The 18614-nt window shown below is 36.1% G+C and overlaps 1 protein-coding gene across 3 annotated transcripts in view; it reads right to left on the reverse strand.

Moving 5' to 3' along the window:
- CD163L1 (CD163 molecule like 1) overlaps nucleotides 1-18614 on the reverse strand; it is a 91271-nt gene that overhangs the window by 45738 nt on the left and 26919 nt on the right. For all 3 annotated transcript variants that reach the window (XM_063712006.1, XM_063712007.1, XM_063712008.1), the window contains 3 exons: nucleotides 9797-10117; nucleotides 6713-7033; nucleotides 1395-1715 (listed from right to left, as the gene is read on the reverse strand). In XM_063712006.1, the coding sequence (XP_063568076.1) occupies nucleotides 1395-1715; nucleotides 6713-7033; nucleotides 9797-10117 (963 nt within the window). The remainder of the gene's footprint in view (nucleotides 1-1394; nucleotides 1716-6712; nucleotides 7034-9796; nucleotides 10118-18614) is intronic.

An 18614-nucleotide genomic window follows, 5' to 3' on the forward strand; every position in this document is an offset into this window, starting at 1 on the left:
ACACACACACACAGAGAGAGAGAGAAGACAGGCTCACATTCTATTGGTTTTGTTTTCCTGGAGAACCCTGAATAACGCAGATTTTGGTACTAATAGTGGTTCTAGAGGAACAAAATCTTAAGGATGAGTTTTATGAATTGATACTGTAATTCATAAATTGATTCTAGAATTGGTTCTCTAATCTGATAAAAATTTAATGACACTAATGATTCTATATCCAGTAGTAAAGAGGGCACTGATAATCCATGGCATGATGTGGCAATAGATATATACAAAATCTCATCATTACATATTCCTAATCAAATACTTGCAGTAGGCAAAGTTCTGAGTGAACATATATTTGATAACCTAGGACATTTTTGCCAAACTTACAAGCATAATAAGATTGGCTGGCTGCTCCCCTTTGAAAAGGATGAGCTTCGAGATTCAAATTCCTAGCTGAACTGCAATATGACCTGCAAGTTTTGATGTCTTCCCAGAAAGAAACTCGTGTCTCTTATAGCCACAGAACTGAGATTACTGAAAACCTTCACCTGGTAAGGTACTGAATTCTCAGCCTCACAAGATGTCTACTGTCTAAGTGAGGGATTTGATTGGGATGGCATAGAATTCTGAAAATTAGGATGGGGCCATAGGGGAAGACCTGATGAGGTTGGGAACATTGAAACCCTAAATTCTACTGTTTCTCCTTTAACAGTAGAGACAACCACCCACCTCTGTATGAGAATATTAATCCTACTTTGCTTGAAGAAATTGAATCTCTCCTGAGATAACTGCCTTGAAAGGCACTCCTGATTCTCCTCAGCACCCATCCCATCAGCCCTCTTTACATCTAGACTCAAGTCCCAGCAGGCTCCAAAACGTGAGGTACAAAGTGTCTCATGTGGAAGTGCACACAAACAACCATGATTTTTCCAATTTACACAAACAGAAATCAGAATATATGTGGGAATGAATACTAAAGTTGTGAGATAATGCTGGAAGGAACATAAAGTTGGATCGGGGTGAATTTACTGATATGAGCCCTAAGCAGAGATTCTAGATTTAATGATGCAGCTAAGGGTTAGAAAGCCTCTAATAGTTTGTTGGACTGGTTGGGTGAAACATGTATCCAAAGGTGGCCTACGCTTAATGAAGTTGAAAGGCCAGACCACTTCTGTATATGGTAGGGGAAGGGATCCAAAGGGTCGTAGTCAGGGTTGTCTACTAATTTCTTACTTTACCTGCATAAGTGGAAGAGTTCCAGGTGAAGTGAACTGAAGTCTAATTTAAAGACAAGAGTCATGTCCCCTCAATCAATTCCCAGATGTGAGCCAGTTTATAGACCCAGAAGCCCTTCCTATGAGGAATACTATTTCTCTTGTCAGGAAATAATAAACAAGAACAAGTCTTACCTGAGCAGGTTACAATCACATCCTCTCTGTGTATACAATTATGCTTTCCCCATCCACTGTGTTTACAGTCCCAGATATTTGACTCATTTCCAATGCAAGAAACGTCATCCAGCCAAATAGGTCCTGATGCTTCTTTAAAATAGGTCATACCAAACACATGCATAGGCTTTCCACATCCCAATTGTTTACACACAACAGCTGCATTCCTTGTGCTCCATCTGTCATGACACACAGTCCCCCACTCTCCTTGGTATTTCACCTCCAATCTCCCATAACAGGGGCTATCAGCCCCGACAAGCCTTAGATCCAGATCTGCCTTATCTGCAAGCAAGACAAAACCACATATTTGAGATCAAATGAGAGGGTCTTTTCAGAGGACTGAAAAGACTGTAAATTCACCACTATAAGGCTTTGCCTAATAGGTGAAATATTAGGCACACTTGTGGATGAAAAGTTTGGTTTTCTTTCTTTTGACAATTTTTTATTCAATTTTGTAGAGAAGGTGTCTCTAAAGCATGAAACAACGACAGCAAATTTACTGAAGTAAAGCCTGGGGAATGTTATAAAGCCTCCAAGAATGATGGATTTGGATAAGATGAGCAACATGGAAGCATGCAGAGAAGTTCTTTGAGGTATGGATACATTCAGGAGATAACACTGGCAGGTTTCTGCAGTGGAGTCCAGCATTAGCACCAAAGTTCATCCCCTCATAGTCGTCATTTTAGTTTGTCCACTCATGTTTTATAAGATAAAGGGAGGCATATGTACATGAAACTGCCCTTTCATAAAATGAATTCCTTTTTAATTCTTAATTTTTCCACTGTTCAAAGTACTTGAGAAATATTGAGAAAATTTTAGAATTTTATTTCCTTCCTTCCTTCCTTCCTCCCTCCTTTTCCTTTTCTTTCTTTCTCTCTTTTTCTTCTTTTTTCTTCCTTTCTGTCTTTCATTTTCTTTCTCTCTTCTTTTTTTCCTCTTTCTTCCTTTCTTTCTACTTTCCTTCTTTTCTTTCTCTCTTTCTCTCTCTCTCCTCTTTCACTTTCTTTCTCTCTTCTTTCTTTCCTTTCTTCTCTCTCTTCTTTCATTCTTCTTTCTCTTTTTCTTTTTTTCTGATTTCTTTCCTTCTTTCTTTTTCTTTCTTTTCCTTCCTTCCTTCCCCTCCCTCCTCCTTCTTCTTCTTCCTCTTCTTCTTCTTCCCCTTCCTCCCTTTCTTTCTCTTTTCTCTTTCTTTCTTTCCTTCTTTCTTTCTTTCTTTCTTTCTTTCTTTCTTTCTTTCTTTCTTTCTTTCTTTCTTTCTTTCTTTCCTTCCTTCCTTCCTTCCTTCTTTCTTTCTCTTTTTCCTTTCCCTCCCTCCCTCCCTCTCTCTCTCTCTTTCTTTTCTTTTCTTTTCTTTCCAGGGTCTCACTCTGTCACCCATGCTACAGTGCTGTGGCACAATCTTGGTTCACTACAACCTTTGCCTTCAGGGTTTAAGCAATCCTCCCACCTTAGCCTCCTGAGTAGCTGGGATTACAGGTGCACACCACCACAGCCAGCTATTTTTTGTATTTTCAGTAGAGACAGGGTTTCACCATGTTGCCCAGGCTGGTCTAGAACTCCTGACCTCCTTTCAGCCTCCCAAAGTGCCAGGGTTACAGGTGTGAGCCACCGTGCCCAGCCAAGAAATATTTTATGATGCAGGTACTATTATGATATAGGAAAGGTATAATATTTTATAATGGGTCACTTTAAAAATTCTAAAAGCCTTCCAATTTCTTTACTTGCTATCCAGTATGACAACTCTTCCATGACAACTCATTCCATATGACAAGGTATATAATAATCTTACATTCTATTCAAACTAGTATGTGTGTGTGTGTATTTTAAAACATAATATTTAACGATTGCATAGGAAACCATCATATAGAGATATAGAGATTCAGTAAGTTATTTAACCAAGACACAATTATTGGTTACCTATGTTATGGTTAATTTTTCATTTTCACAAATTATGCTGCTATGGACATCCTTACACATAAAGTTTTGAGTATGTCACCAAGTGCTTCCACGATATAATGGAAACCAATGTATTCAGTGTAGGTTAAAAGTATGGGTGTATGAACAGATATATGATATATGCATATATAATATATATCATTTCCAGATATACTAAATAAAAATTCATAGAAACAAAGCAAAGAAAAAAATTTAAATTCCTGATGCAAATAAATATATAAATGAAGTAGTATATCCTGTTCTAGTATAGGATAACTGGATAGTATAATGATAAAATTTCTGCACAAATCAAACCAATTTATATTTATATTGTATTTTAATAGGCTGGGTTTTGCTATGTTGCCCAGGCTGGAGTGGAGTGGCTATTTACAGGTGCAATCATAGCACCTTACAGTCTCTATCTCCTGGGCTCAAGTGATATTCCTGCCTCAGCCTCCTGAGTTGCTGGGACAACAGGCATGTGCCACCATGCCCAACCAATTCATATGTTTAATATTACCTTAAAAACAATTCTAATTGTAATCCATATTTGGAAGAATGAAAAGGAAAAAGTAGCAAGAAATTTTATGAAAAATAAGGATACTTAGGGAATATATAATCTCAGTACATATTAGCCTATAGAAAGCTACAGTAGTTAAAATGTGATGGTTCTAGAAATAGAAGAGGGGGGTTATGTATTTTATAAAGGGACTCTATAAAATACACAGAGTTCTTACACATTGTGAAGACAAAGACATCACACAACAGAAAAATGGCCAAAGAACCAGAAAAGCTAACACATAAACAAATACAAATAAGTTGCCGATAAAGAATTGGGAAAAAGCTCTCATTTGTTATCAAGGAAGTAAGATTTTCAAGCATTGACTTTGGAGCTAAATCAGTTTATATTTGAACTCCAGCTTCACTACTGCCCTGATAGCTGAGTGACCTGGGTGAGTTACTTTCTCTCAGTACCTCTATTTCCTCACTGTAAAACAGAGATTAGAATAATAACCCCCTTCCTAGGATTCCATGAGGATTCCATGAACCCATACATGTAAACTAATAGAACACTGCCTGTCACACCATAAATATTAAATAAATGTTAATTAATATTATTATATTTTAAAAATCAGATTAACAGTGATTCTAAAATATGAAAATATTCAGTGTTAATATGATATACTGGAATAATAGGGAATTGAAATTGAATAGAAGAAAAAAACACAATTAATAGATGATAATTTGTTAATATATATCCAAGACTTTAAAAAAGAGGCATATGGTTTTACATGACAATTTCATTTTTAAGTATTTGGCAAACTACATAATCAAGTGTGAAAAATGTATTTCTCAGTATATCAAATAAAATCATATTTTTAACAGTAAAAATTTGAAAATCTTTTAAAACTTAAGATTATGAGATAGTTAAATAAATTATAGTACATTTATGCAATATAATAAGTAGCCTTTAATATTAAGATAGATTAGTAATGGCCATGTGGAATATGTCTGTGGTATATTGTTCAGCACAAAGGGTACACACACACACACACACACACACGATCCAGAAACATAAACAACAAAAAAATCACAAAAGAATTGAATGAATGGTAGCATTGCATGTGGATTTAAAAAATTACTTTAATTTTTTTGTATTTTGACCTTTTCACTGGGTTTATAATTTGAAAAAGTAGTTTCCAAAAAGCAAAAAGCAATTTTTATAATGTTTTATATCAATCTATAGGAAAGACAAAAGTAAAATAAAATTAATATGTACAAAAGAATTGATAGTTAACTTTGCCTACCAAATTGATCACATTAAATGTGAACAGAATAGATAAATAGATTCATAAAACAAATTCCACTCTGCAATTTCTGGATACCATTATATATTATACTAACCTGACATTCTTGAATATAAGGTATATGTAAGGTATACATTCAAGAATGGCAGGTTAGTATATTAATAGCGAAAAGTTACCCAACAGCCTAACACCAACAATAGAGATCAGGTTAAATTTACTGTACACATATCATAGAATAACATAAAGTTTTTTAATTTTAATTTTTAAGTAATTAGTTTAAGGGTGTGGGAAAATGCAAATGTTATAGCAAGTGAGAAACAAGATACAAAATAAGGAGTTGCATTATTTATATTTCTATACTTCCATCCACATATAAGGTATTTGTGTGTGTGTGTGTGTTTCATTTACAAGAACATCATTCTTCATTTATCCTATATCTATCATCTATCAGGCTTTTAGGATATCAATAAATAATAAGACTATCAGGTATACCCTCATGTAAATAGCATCGTTGGAAATGGTTATGTAGGCTCACAATACTCCCTGGACACCTGTGCCCCCTCCCACTTAGGACTCTAAATATTCCTTTTTTTCCCTTCATAAAGTGCCACAGAGAATAATGCTGTCTCGATTTTATTTATTTATTTCATTTTTTTTTTTACAAGATGAGGTCTCACTCTGTTGCCCAGGCTGGAGTGCAGTGACCCAATCATGGCTCACTGAGCCTCGAATTTCTGGGATCAAGCAATCCTCCCGCCTTAGCCTACTGAGTAGCTAGGACCACAGGCATGCACCACCATAACCAGCTAATTTTAAAATTTTTTGCAGAGGGAGTCTTGCTATATTACCCAAGTTGATTGTGAATCTTGGCCTCAGGTGATCTTCCTGTGTTAGTCTCCCAAAGCGTTGGGGTTACAGCTGTGAGCCACTGCACCTAGCTTTGTTTTTTAAATATCTAACCTGTTTTTTTTCTGTTTAAAAGTAAATGTTTTATACTTAAAACATTTCATAAGTAATATACACATAGATTTTCTTTGTTTTCAATTCTACTAATGACATTCTAGATACTTACAGAATTATACATCGTATCAACATATGCATATAAATATATCTATATCAGCTATTTGGATTTGTATATATTCCCAATTCTCTATAATAAGCCTTAATTTATAATCAGAAATAAACAATGTATATTATTAAATTAAAAAGTTAAAAAGCAGCAGAAAAACTGTTAAGAAAACTGTAAATTAGTACAACTCATTAGTTTTCTATGAAGAGAGGTTGCCCAGTTATTTTAGAGATACAGATTATACTCATGCAGTGGTAGCGGCTGCATCTGATTTCAGGGGAGACTGCTAGTGAGAAGAAACTCTCTTCTTACAATGTGCATTTGAAAAGTTCTTTGTGCAGCTTAAGAGTATTTTGGGGTTTTTTTAAGGTCCAGAAAATCTTTTCTTCAAGCTATTGTTTCTAACCTCCCAACAAATTATTTCTAAAAATTCAAATGTGTACACTCTCATGATCTTTGAACCTTACCAGAACAAATTACTCCAGCATCTGATCTTCGGAAGCATGTTCGCTTTGCTTTTCCGTCATACGTGCAGTCCCAGAGAGCTGACTCATTCCCAGTGCAAGATATGCTGTTTATCCATATGTCTCTAGCTTCATTACTAGGTTTAGCACGACGACTGCCAAAGACGTTAAACGGACATCCTAGCTGCTTACAAACCACAAGGGCTTGTTCATTCTTCCAGTTCTGGTCACATATTGTCCACCACTGTTCATGGATTCTCACCTCTACTCTCCCTGAACAATTGTTACTTCCATCTGCTAATCGCAGTTCCAGATCTGCTCCATCTAGGATGAAGTCACAGAGAAATGTCTGAATTGGGTTTGGGACAATATCATCAGCGTCCCTCCCCTCCAACCCTGCCCCCACCATGTGAAGATTAGACGTATCCTTCACATACTGAGAAAAGGTAGAAATTTTAAAGATTTAAATTTTAAAGATTTTAAAGATTGAAATTTTAAAGAAGTCACAGAGAAACGTCTGAATTGGGTTTGGGACAATATCAGCATCCCTCTCCTCCAACCCCCCACCCCCATGTGAAGATTAGATGTATCTTTCACATACTGAGAAAAGTAAAGACTGGAAATCATTTTGTTCTAAAATTTTAAAGATTGAAATTTTAAAGATTTAAATCTTCTTTTAAATACGAAAATTGAAATTATAATCCTAAGAACCTTGCTTTAGCCTTGCTAAAATTTAAGAAACTAAGCATTACAATAAAAAGCCGTATAATCCTATAAATCATTAATTACATTAATTTTCAAAATATTAGAGTGACTATTTTTAACACCGTAAAATAAAATAAAGTGTTGGGAAATACTTGCATTTCAGTAACTTCAGAAAGAAAAGGGACAAAAAGAATGCGCAATTAGGAAAAAGTCTCTCTTGGATTTAAATAGAAACGTGTTCTTTCTCATACTGTTTTCTATGAAGAAGCAAGCCTTTGCTTATTAAACATATTTGTCATAGGAAATGAAATTTGTTCAGTGGTAATTTTTGAAGGAACCGTGTGTTTTTGCTCCATCAGCATATACATCACGTTACTTCTTTGTGTTCCCGTGACTCTGCTTTTTCATGCTTACACATAAATATATTAAATAACCTCAAGAAAGTAAAAATGTGGAGAACTTTTCTTGAAATAATTGAGGAAAGGAGATATAATTTCTATGTCTCATCTTCTCCCATTATTCAAGCTTTTCATACATCATTACAAAAACATAATTTGCTATCTAGTGAGAAATCTGGTTCACATTGAATAGGTTAGTCTTGGGAGATTTGGAGGTTTATTTTCCTATAAATAATGTAGGTAATAATGATGAGAATAATCATACCTATACCTATTGAGAACTTCCTGGTTGCCTGGCACATTTTAGGTATTTTCCCTGCACTATTTTATTTAATGCTGTCATCCTAGTCATGATATAAGAAATCTGCAACTTGGAGATTGATTTATACAGGGTCATGTAATTATCAAGTGACAGATTTTAAACTGTGAAACTGTGAACTGTTTTTGTTTGGGAAAAAAAAAAATCCTTTGACTACAGGGCTGAAGAGAAGGCCAATGTATCTAACTACCCATTTTCCTGTGGGTTGGCCATACACATCTGTTTTCACTGTTGGGACTGTTTTCCAGCCTTATTTTCACATCTGCATCATTCTTCATGGCCCTTCCTTACTCTTCCAGAGGCACATAGTTCCAGAAGTTCCAGAGATTGAGTAGCAACTGGTCTGACAGTTAGGGATGTTATATCAAGTCAGAAGTACACTGTTATGAATTCACTTCATTGTAAGAAAATTTATCAAAATGATTAAGATTCTCTCTCTCTTTCTGTTTCCTCCCCCCCCTTCTCTCATCTCTCTCATCTTCTCATGTCTCCCTCTTTTCTCTCCTAACTTTTCTCTACCTCTCTTTTCTGTTATGTGGAGAAAAATTTTTCTTATAAAATGATGGATTGATTAAATATACTGTGGGAAACTCTTTTGAATGGTGAAAGTGGTTGGTCCCCAGATAAAACTTGCAAGCAAACTAGTATAAACAGAAAGAAAAGGATTAAAACATGTTCTGAATATATTATCTTTCCCAAAAGTCCTATGAGGATAGCATAAATCCTGTGGCTAAGGTACAGCTAAACCCATAAACCTCTTTGTCTACATATGTTTTTCTATGTATATCGTTCCCTGCTGCATACTCTAGACTTAAGAAAAACTCTTCTTAAAAGATGTGACCTGATCTCAAATTCTATAGGAAATAAGATTAAGGCATCCTGTGTAAGGCTGGTACAGTAAGGTCAGTAATAATTTACGAAAGAAGCCTCTTCCATCAAGACAAACTGACTCTCAGAGGAAAATAGTTGGCTCTACATCTAGGGATTCTCCTTTCATAAAAATATTAGAAGGTGTGGGTTTAATCTTATTAAGAGAGTGAACAGGTTTCATTACATCTTTGAACACAAAATACTACTGTGAGAGAAATATGAGGGATATTTTAACCCCTGATATACAAAACTATAAATAAGCAGCGAGGGGTAACTTGCTTGTAGTTGAAAGTTGCAAACTAGAAAACAAATGGCTGCAGACAAAAATTTTACTAGTATAAGGTACAAAGTAATTAGCAAAGTCATAAATTTTTAAATAGGTACTCTTTGGAAATAGTTTATTTTAATGAAAGGAAGTGCTAAAACAAATTCAGTTATAACATAGAAAAATATAGTTGTGTCTATGAATATGCAAAGTGATTACACATTTTAAAATTATACTGAATATTAATATAAGCCATACACTAGTATAGATTAATAGCAATTTTGACTAGATTGGACATTTTGTTGCACCAATTAGAATTAAGTAAAATGGTATGTTGGGGGCGGGTAAAAACCTTATTCCCATGAGGCTTACAATGTAATATGCTGCATAAAATGCAGGCATGTTCCCTAAGGAAAAATTGAAAGTGTCAATTCTTACACATCACAATTGGTTGTAACTTCTTCAGGGTTTGGTCCTAGTTCTCCAAAAAAGGAATTTTATCTGATGTAATCACGTGGATGTAGTCTTACCTGAGCAGATCACAGACACATCGTTTTGATGAAGACAGTCAAAATTTACGGTTCCGGAATGTCTGCAGTCCCAAAGAAAAGATTCATTACCGGAGCAGGAGACACCATCGAGCCATACGATATCAGACCCTGACTGCAAATGAGGCAAGCCAGCGAAGTGAAGTGCAGTTCCACATCCCAACTGCTTGCATACGACATCGGCTGCAGCATTGTTCCACTTATGGTGGCATATGGTCCCCCACCTTCCTTGGATTTTCAGCTCTACTCTCCCCATACAGCGGTTAGTTCCACCTACAAGCCTTAGTTCAAGATCACTACTATCTGAAACAGAGATATAAACACAAAGCCCAGGTGAAGTTTTGATCGGAAACTTCAGATTCCAGATCCTGTTATCCAAATAAACACAAATATATAATAAATTGAGATTCAATGAATGTCTAACTCTTGCTTTTTAAAATTCTTGCACAAGTACAAGTTTAATGTAATAGAATCTATCCCAGGAAAGGATCATACTATGATGTTGACAATCCACCAGAATCTCTGGCATTTGGGGAATAAAGCACAACAGAGAGTAGAAATGCCCTCTCTGATTGTGAATCACAATAAATCAATCAAAGGTCAAGAATGCATGTAAATTTGTTGCCAAAATATGAGCCTTTGCTGGCTCTGAGTCTAGCCAGCAAACATTTTAGAACTTATAACTGTGTATAAGCAGTGGCAATAAGATATCATTGTCATCACTGTGATCATCCTCTTTTTCCTATTTCAAAAATTTTTCTTCCTTTAAATGAACATTTAACTCCAAATTCTTGCAATATAACTTCCAATTATTCATCTTACAGGAATTTACTCTTGAATGAAATGGAACAAATGAAACAAATGAAAAATAAAACTTCTAAAGGTGAAAGCAAGTGTGACCAGCCATAAATTATGGGCTTGTTATATTATTAAAATGCTCTGTTGATTTAATTCAAATTCTCAGCCCTTCCTTATTTCCTTATTTCTTTATATCACTTAGCAAATGACCACTATGTATATATATCATATGTAGTGGTCAATTTTACTAAGTGATATAAAGAAATAAGGAAATAAGGAAAGGCTGAGAATCTGGATTTATATATATATATACATATATATATAGTGATCAATTTCGCTAAGTGATATAAAGAAATATGGAAATAAGGAAAGCCTGAGAATTTGAAGATATGTATATATATACACACACACAGCCATACACACACACACACAAAATCACCTCACCATATCCACAGGGGTGTGGTTCCAAGACTTCCATGGATATTAAAATCTGCAGATGCTCAAGTCCCTTAGTTGGCCTTCTATATCTGCTGGTTTCACACCCACAGATTCAACTAAATGCAAAGTTTCAATCAGCGGTTGGTTGACTCCATGGATATGAAACCCACAGATTCTAAAGGCCAACTGTTTGTGTACATATATATTTTTACACTTAGCAAAACTGACCACTACATATATATAACTCATATATATGCCTAGGTCTTCCAAGAATCCAAGAATACATTGTCTGTCTGTTTGTCTCTCTCTCTCCAATTGCTTGTTTTGTCCCCATATCTCTCAGTTAAATGAATGAGATTTTTTTTACAGATTATTTACCTTTATTTAATAAATTAACACAGTAAAATTGACTGGTTTTGTGTGCATTTGTGTGTGTACAGTTCTTTGAGTTGTAATACAGGTATTAATTTGTGTAACTATTACCACAGTGAGAATATAGAACTTTGTTACCCCATTCACTCATTGAAAGACAGTTAGTCACAGTGTATTATTATTTTAATATATTTCTAGATTCAAGAAATATTCTATTATTTTTAAACTATTTCTATTTTTGTATTTTTATTGATACATATCGGTTGTATGTATTTTGGGGATACATGTGATATTCTGATACCTATATACAGTGTGAAATATTCAAATTAGAGTAATTTGGATATCCACCACCTCAAAAATTTGTATTTTATTTGTGGCAAGAACACTCCAAATTTTCTCTTCTAACTATTTAGATGTTCTTTTCTTAATCTAATAATTGATTAAGGAAATAGATTCCCAGAAATAATGTGGAACCTTGGATCTAGGCATACTCAAAGTGATTCACAATTGGGCACGCCAGCTCTTTGAGTCAAAACACTGCCTCTGCTTTTGATATTTTGAGCTGAGATTCTGTTCCTTGCAAAAGCCTTTCCCTGCTTCTGTTTTGTACTTGTACTTTTTTGACTACCAGGTCTAGGAAAGAGCGTAGGATAAAAAGGGAGATAGCCGATGCCCAGCATGGTTTGCTTTCCTTTTTCTCTCCTTGGTGCCCAACATCCAACCAGTCATCCAAGGGAAAAAAAAGAAGAAATAAAGAAGAATCATACTTCTAATTGCTACTGCATGTGTATATGACTTCTATGGAAGGTGAGATCACTGAGGCCATACAGTAAGTTTATAAACCTACAGATGGAATTAGCATTTTTCCAAGAAGAGATTATCTTAGTGTTATGTATTTTAAAAGAGATAGTCAATTGATAAGGAATATTAATTCAAAATGTGTTTTTTTAAGTAAGCATAAGAAAGGAAGCCATGTGTCATTTGTAAATATATTTAAGTGTATTCAAAATCTCCTCATAAAGTAAGTTTTATTTTCGTATACTAATTTATGTAAAATCCGCCTAAATGTAGCACACAAAGTTCAGAACCCACCAAAGGAGACCCTCAATAACAGCAGTTCCCAACCTTTTTGGCACCGAAGACTGGTTTTGTGGAAGAAAATTTTTCCACGGGGGCCGGGGGGAATGGAGGGGACAGCGATGGTTTCAGGATGAAACTGTTCTGCCTCAGATAATCAGGCATTAGATTCTCATAGGGAGTGAGCAACCTAGATCCCCCAAATGCACAGTTCACAATAGGGTTTGTGCTCCTGTGAGAATCTAATGCCAGCCCTGATCTGAGAGGAGGTAGAGCTCTATCAGTAAATGCTCTCTTGCCCGCCTCTCACCGCCCGCTGCGTGGCCCAATTCCTAACACACCGTGACCGGTACCAGTTTACAGCCCCGGGGGGTTGGAGACCCCTGTCGTAAAGGGTACATTTCTAGAAATAAGGACTTGAACAGACTAGCCTTTGTAGAAACTGAAGCCAAGATTTAATCTCTAATTGTGACTGAATTAAGGTTATCTGAGATTGCCTTCTGCCAAAAACATAAGATTATCCTACACCTCCAATTGGCTTTATAATTTTTCATGAATTGTGCATCTTACTCTCTCAGAAATAATAAAAGTATGGAGAAGATAACATGATTAAAAGTCAAGAGGAAAAAAAGACACAATCAACAGGAGGTGTGAATTACCAGAAATAGACTGTAAATTACCATCCTTAATATGTACAACAAAATAAAAGGCAAGACTGAAAATTTTGGCAGAAAAATAAAAACTACAAAAATAAACCAAATGAAGGTTCTAGAACTGAAAAATACAGTAATTAATAACACAATAGATTAACAAAATTCATCAAAGAAAAAAGTATTAGCATACTGTAAAATATAAGCAGAATCAAGCAGAAAAAGACAAAATCACAGGAAATGCAGGAAAAAAAGATTTCAAGAGGAACAAAGTAGGGAATAAGAAGACAAATATTTGTGTAAATGGAGTTCCAGAGAGTAAAAAGATAGAGAATTCAGCAGAAGAAATATGTGAAAATATAATAGTTAAAGGCCAGGCTCAGTGGCTCACGCCTGTAATCTCAGCACTTTGGGGACCAAGGCGGGCAGATCAGTTGAGGTCAGGAGTTCGAGACCAGCCTGGCCAACATGGTAAAACCCCATCTCTATGAAAAATACAAAAATCAGCTGGGCATGGTGGTGTGCGCCTAAACCCAGCTACTCGGGAGGCTGAGGCAGGAGGATCGCTTGAATCTAGGAGGCAGAGGTTGCAGTGAGCTGAGATCACACCACCGCACTCCAGCCTGGGTGACAGAGCGAGAGTCTGTATCCAAAAAAAAAAAAAAAAAAAAAAAAAGGCCAGGCGCGGTGGCTCACGTCTGTCATCCTAGCACTTAGGGAGGCTGAGGCGGGAGGATCACGAGGTCAGGAGAGCGACGAGACCATCCTGGCTAATACGGTGAAACCCCGTCTCCACTAAAAATACAAAAATTAGCTGGGCATGATGGCACGCGCCTGTAGTCCCAGCTACTCGGGAGGCTGAGGCAGGAGAATCGCTTGAACCCAGGAGGCAGAGGTTGCAGTGAGCTGAGATCACACCACTGCACTCCAGCCTAGGTGACAGAACAAGACTCCATCTCAAAAAAATAAAAAATAAAAATAAAAATAAAAATATATATAAAAAAATAAAAAATAGTTAAGAATTTGCCAAAAATTGAGACTCTTCAAATATAGCCAAAATTCAAGCATCACCATAAACTACAAGTGCAGGAACACAAAGAAAATGACATCTAAGCACATAATAGTAAAATAGCTGGAAACTAAAGAGAGAAAAAAGAAAACAAAATTTTAAAAGCACCCAGAGACTAAGATGGATGCCTTTCAGAGAAAATTAAACAAAAACAACAATTCTCCCTTTTCAAGAGAAAAGGGAAAGTCATAAAACATGGAACAATACTTTCTAGACATTAAAAGGAAAACAGAATAGCCTAAAATTCTGAGATAATGCTTAAAGATGATATTGCTAGTTTCCTTTTTAAAGAATAAATCATTATGACAAATTTGAACATAGATTTTCTTTTTAAAATTTCCATTTGTTCAAAGTCTTACTAAAACAAATAACTCCAGTATCCAAATTATGATTACCATTATTATTCCCCTGATATGGTTTGGATGTTTTGTCCCCTCCGAATCTGAGGTTGAAATGTGGTTTCCCAGTATTGAAGGTGGGGCCTGTGGGAGGTGTTTTGGTCATGGAGGAGGATCTCTCATGAATGGCTTTGGACCCTCCCTGCAGTAATGAGTTCACAGGGGAGCTGGTTGTTCAGAGAACCTGGCACCTGGCACCTCCCCCACCACCTTGCTCCCTTCTCTCTTGCTTCCTCTTTCCATGTGATATGCTGACTTCCCCTTGGCCTTCTGCCATGATTTTAAGGTTTCTGAGCCCCTCACCAGAAGCAGTTGCTGGTTCCATGATTCATGTACAGCCTGCAGAACCATGAACCAAACAAACCACTTTTCTTTATAAATTACCCAGTCTCCAGTATTCCTTCATAGCAATGCAAATGGACTAACACATCCCCCAACCATAGTGTTTGCATACCCAGAGAGCTGATTCATCTCCAAAGCAGGGATGTATGAAACATCTATATATTCTTGGATTAAGCACTAACATTAGGATGAAAATTTGTGTTGACTATAAAGTGTTAACCCAGTTAATTACAAACAACTATTAGCATCCCAGTTCTGATGACACACAGTTCCCCCCGATCCTGGACATTGACATTTCCCACTTCTTCACACTGGTTACGTCCATTCACTATCTTTAACAATTCCTTTCTATCTTCAAAATAGACAAAAGTCTGGGTCATAAGTGAGACCAAGGAGAAAAAGTCTTCCTGGATTTGAAAACATCATTTATCTACTTATTTCTATAGGACATTCCTTTTTGAATCAACGGACTCATGGCTTTAATGCTAAAATATTGTCCTCACAATTCATTTTACTAGGAACTATTGTTCATTTCTAGAACAAAAGGAATTCCATATATGATGTATTCCCTCACTTAAGGTCACATAAGTCTTTTGGCTGAAACTTTTAAGATTTGTTGTATATTAGAGGAAAATAGACCCCCAGGAAATGGGTTTGAAGGTATATCTGTGGGACACTCTCATATGCTGTATTTACGCAGGACACTAAAATTACATAAGCAATTAAAGAATCTTCCATAACACAATCCTTGGTCAAAAGAGAAAAACAGAATTGATATAATCTTCCCATAAAGAACCATTTGAAATGGAACATAAAATTTCCATGGAATAAAAGTTGACTATTTGTATATGCATAATAAAAATATTTTAGAAACATGCAAATTCTAATCACAATGATATGGTTGTAATCTTAAAGGAAAGGGTAAATCATAGTTAAAAAATATTGCACACTATCTGGAGAGTACAAAAAGAGGAAGATCACAGGAAAAAAAATGTGTACTACCAGTAAGATGTCAACACAGAGGCAAGCCAAAAGAACATAAGCCAGATGGCAGAAAGACCTCATATCTCCCACAGAAAGAATTTTAACAACCATTTATGAGTGAAAATATTTTTATGGGATCCTAGAAGTACACATAAGAAGTTCAAGCACCTGGCCGGGTGTGGTGGCTCACAACTGTAATCCGAGCACTTTGGGAGGCTGAGGTGGGTAGATCATGAGGTCAGGAGTTCAAGACCAGCCTGGCCAAGATGGTGAAACCCCGTCTCTACTAAAAATACAAAAAATTAGCCAGGCATGGTGGCAGGCGCCTGTAATCCCAGCTACTTGGGAGGCTGAGGCAGGAGAATCACTTGAACTTGGAGGGTGGCGGTTGCAGTGACCTGAGATCATGCCACTGCACTCCTGAGCGACAGAGTGAGACTCCACCTCAAAAAAAAAAAAAAAGAGGTTCAAGCACCTTAGGTGGAGCAAAATATAAATGAAAATAGACACATTAAAGAGGAAAAGAAGGACAGTTTCACTTTCCCCATATCACTCTTCTAAGTGGCACAGCTATGGCCAAGAGAGACTCCCTTAGTACATGATTTCTCCCATGGGAGAAAGTGGAAATGAAGTGAGTGCCTTGCTTTCCTAGCCTTATGGAACATTTCCCAAGAGGCCCATTTCTGTCTCATCTCACCTAGAACACTGAAAAAATTAGCACAGCTGAATAATCTGGGGACCATCAGGAGAAAAGAAAATGAGTGGAGGCTTACAGCAACCAGTGGATGCTAGGAATTAGACACACATCCTACCAACCAGCTCATTATCTCTACCAAGAAACCTGCTCACATGCCATGTAGGATGCCTCACCTGTGGATCCCTCCGCTAGCTAATATTTACCCCCATCAATCTATGCATCTCGCCCCTGGGCAGTGCCCCACATTTCCCCACAGAATGTGTGTGAGGTTCCACAGATGACTTGTGTGGGCCTCCCCAGATGGTGCATGTGAGCCTCTGCAAGCAGCACATGCAAGATCCTCAGATGGTGTGTGTATCTTTTGCAGACAGCACACAGATATCAGCAGCTGACTTGATTCTGCTGAACAGAGAAGAGGTGTACAACCTGGGCACTTGCCTAAGAAAAATAAATGTAAATCTCTCAGTACTCAGCCTGGCTTTGCAGGATTGAGAGAAGATACACAGTCCCCAGACTTCCACACTAACAGGGAACAAAAGGAGTGGATTAAGTACATCCATAAAAAAGGTCTGAGAGACCCCCTAGAATCTCTAGCCAGGTTGAATGGTGAAGGTTCATTTTTTCCAAAGCATCAGTAAAGACTAGAGGAAATGACTTATTCAAATGGAAAAACAGAAACACAAGGCTTCAAAAAACACAATGAATGAAGGAAATATGGCACTACCACAGGGACAAAGTAAAGTTCCAGTGGCTGACCCCAAAGAAAGTAAGATCTAAAAACAGCCTGACAAAGAATTAAGAATGATCTTCTTAAAGAAACTCAATGGACTACAAGAGAACATAGATAGGCAACTAAATAAAATCAGGAAAATAATGCATGAACAAAATGAGAAATTCAGTAAAGAGATAGAAACAATTGAAAAGGATCAAACAGAAATTTTGGAGTAAAAAAAAATACAATGACACCTGAAAAATTCAACACAGAGCTTCAGCAGATTACCTGATTGAACAGAAGAAAGAACCAGTGAACTGAAAGACAGATAACTTGAAATTAATCAGTCAGAAGAACAAAAAGAAGGAGAAATAGTGAAGAAAGCCTACAAGACCTATATGACACTATCAAATGAACCAATATATACATTACAGAAATTACAGAGAAGAGAAAAAGAAAAACAACAGAAATTTTAAAAATAATAACTAAAAATTTCTCAAACCTTAGTAGGAAAATGAGCATCCCAAACCAATAATCCCAAGGAACTCCAAATAGATTGAACATAAAGAGAGCTTCACTGTTATACATAATAAGCAAATTGTCAAAAGTCAATGACAAAGAGAAAATGTTGAAAGCAGCAAGAGAAAACTAGCCACATGCAAGGAAATTCCCATAGAGCTATCAATGAATTTTCTCAACAGAACTTTGCAACCTAAGAGACAGTGGGATGAAATAGTGAATGTACTGGAACAAAAAAAGAACCCTGCCAATCAAGAATATTATACTTGGTAAAGCTTAATTTCAGAAATGGAGAGATAAAGACCTTCCTAAACAAACAAAAACTGAGAAAGTTTACCACCACATCTTCCTTAAAAGAAGTGCTAAATAAAGTAATTTCAATTGAAATAAAAGATTGCTAATTAGCAATATGAAAAATATGAAAGTATAAAACTAGTAAAAAATAGCCAAATTCAGAATACTGTAACACTGTAATGGTGATGTGTAAACAACTCTCAACATAATTGTAAAACTTAAAAGCATTAAGCAACTATAGTTACAGTAATTTGTTACTGGATATAAAATATAAAGATATGTATATTCTGACATCAACAACATAATCAATAAAATAAAATATATAAGATCTGCATTTCATGGGAGTTAAGTTGTTATCAACTTAAAAATAGTTATAATTCTAATATGTGTCATGTAAGCTTTGTGGTAAACATAAAAGAAAAAAACTAGTAGACACACTAAAGATAAAGA

This window comes from Pongo abelii, chromosome 10, assembly GCF_028885655.2.
Source record: "Pongo abelii isolate AG06213 chromosome 10, NHGRI_mPonAbe1-v2.0_pri, whole genome shotgun sequence".
NCBI classification, from domain to species: Eukaryota; Metazoa; Chordata; class Mammalia; order Primates; family Hominidae; genus Pongo; species Pongo abelii.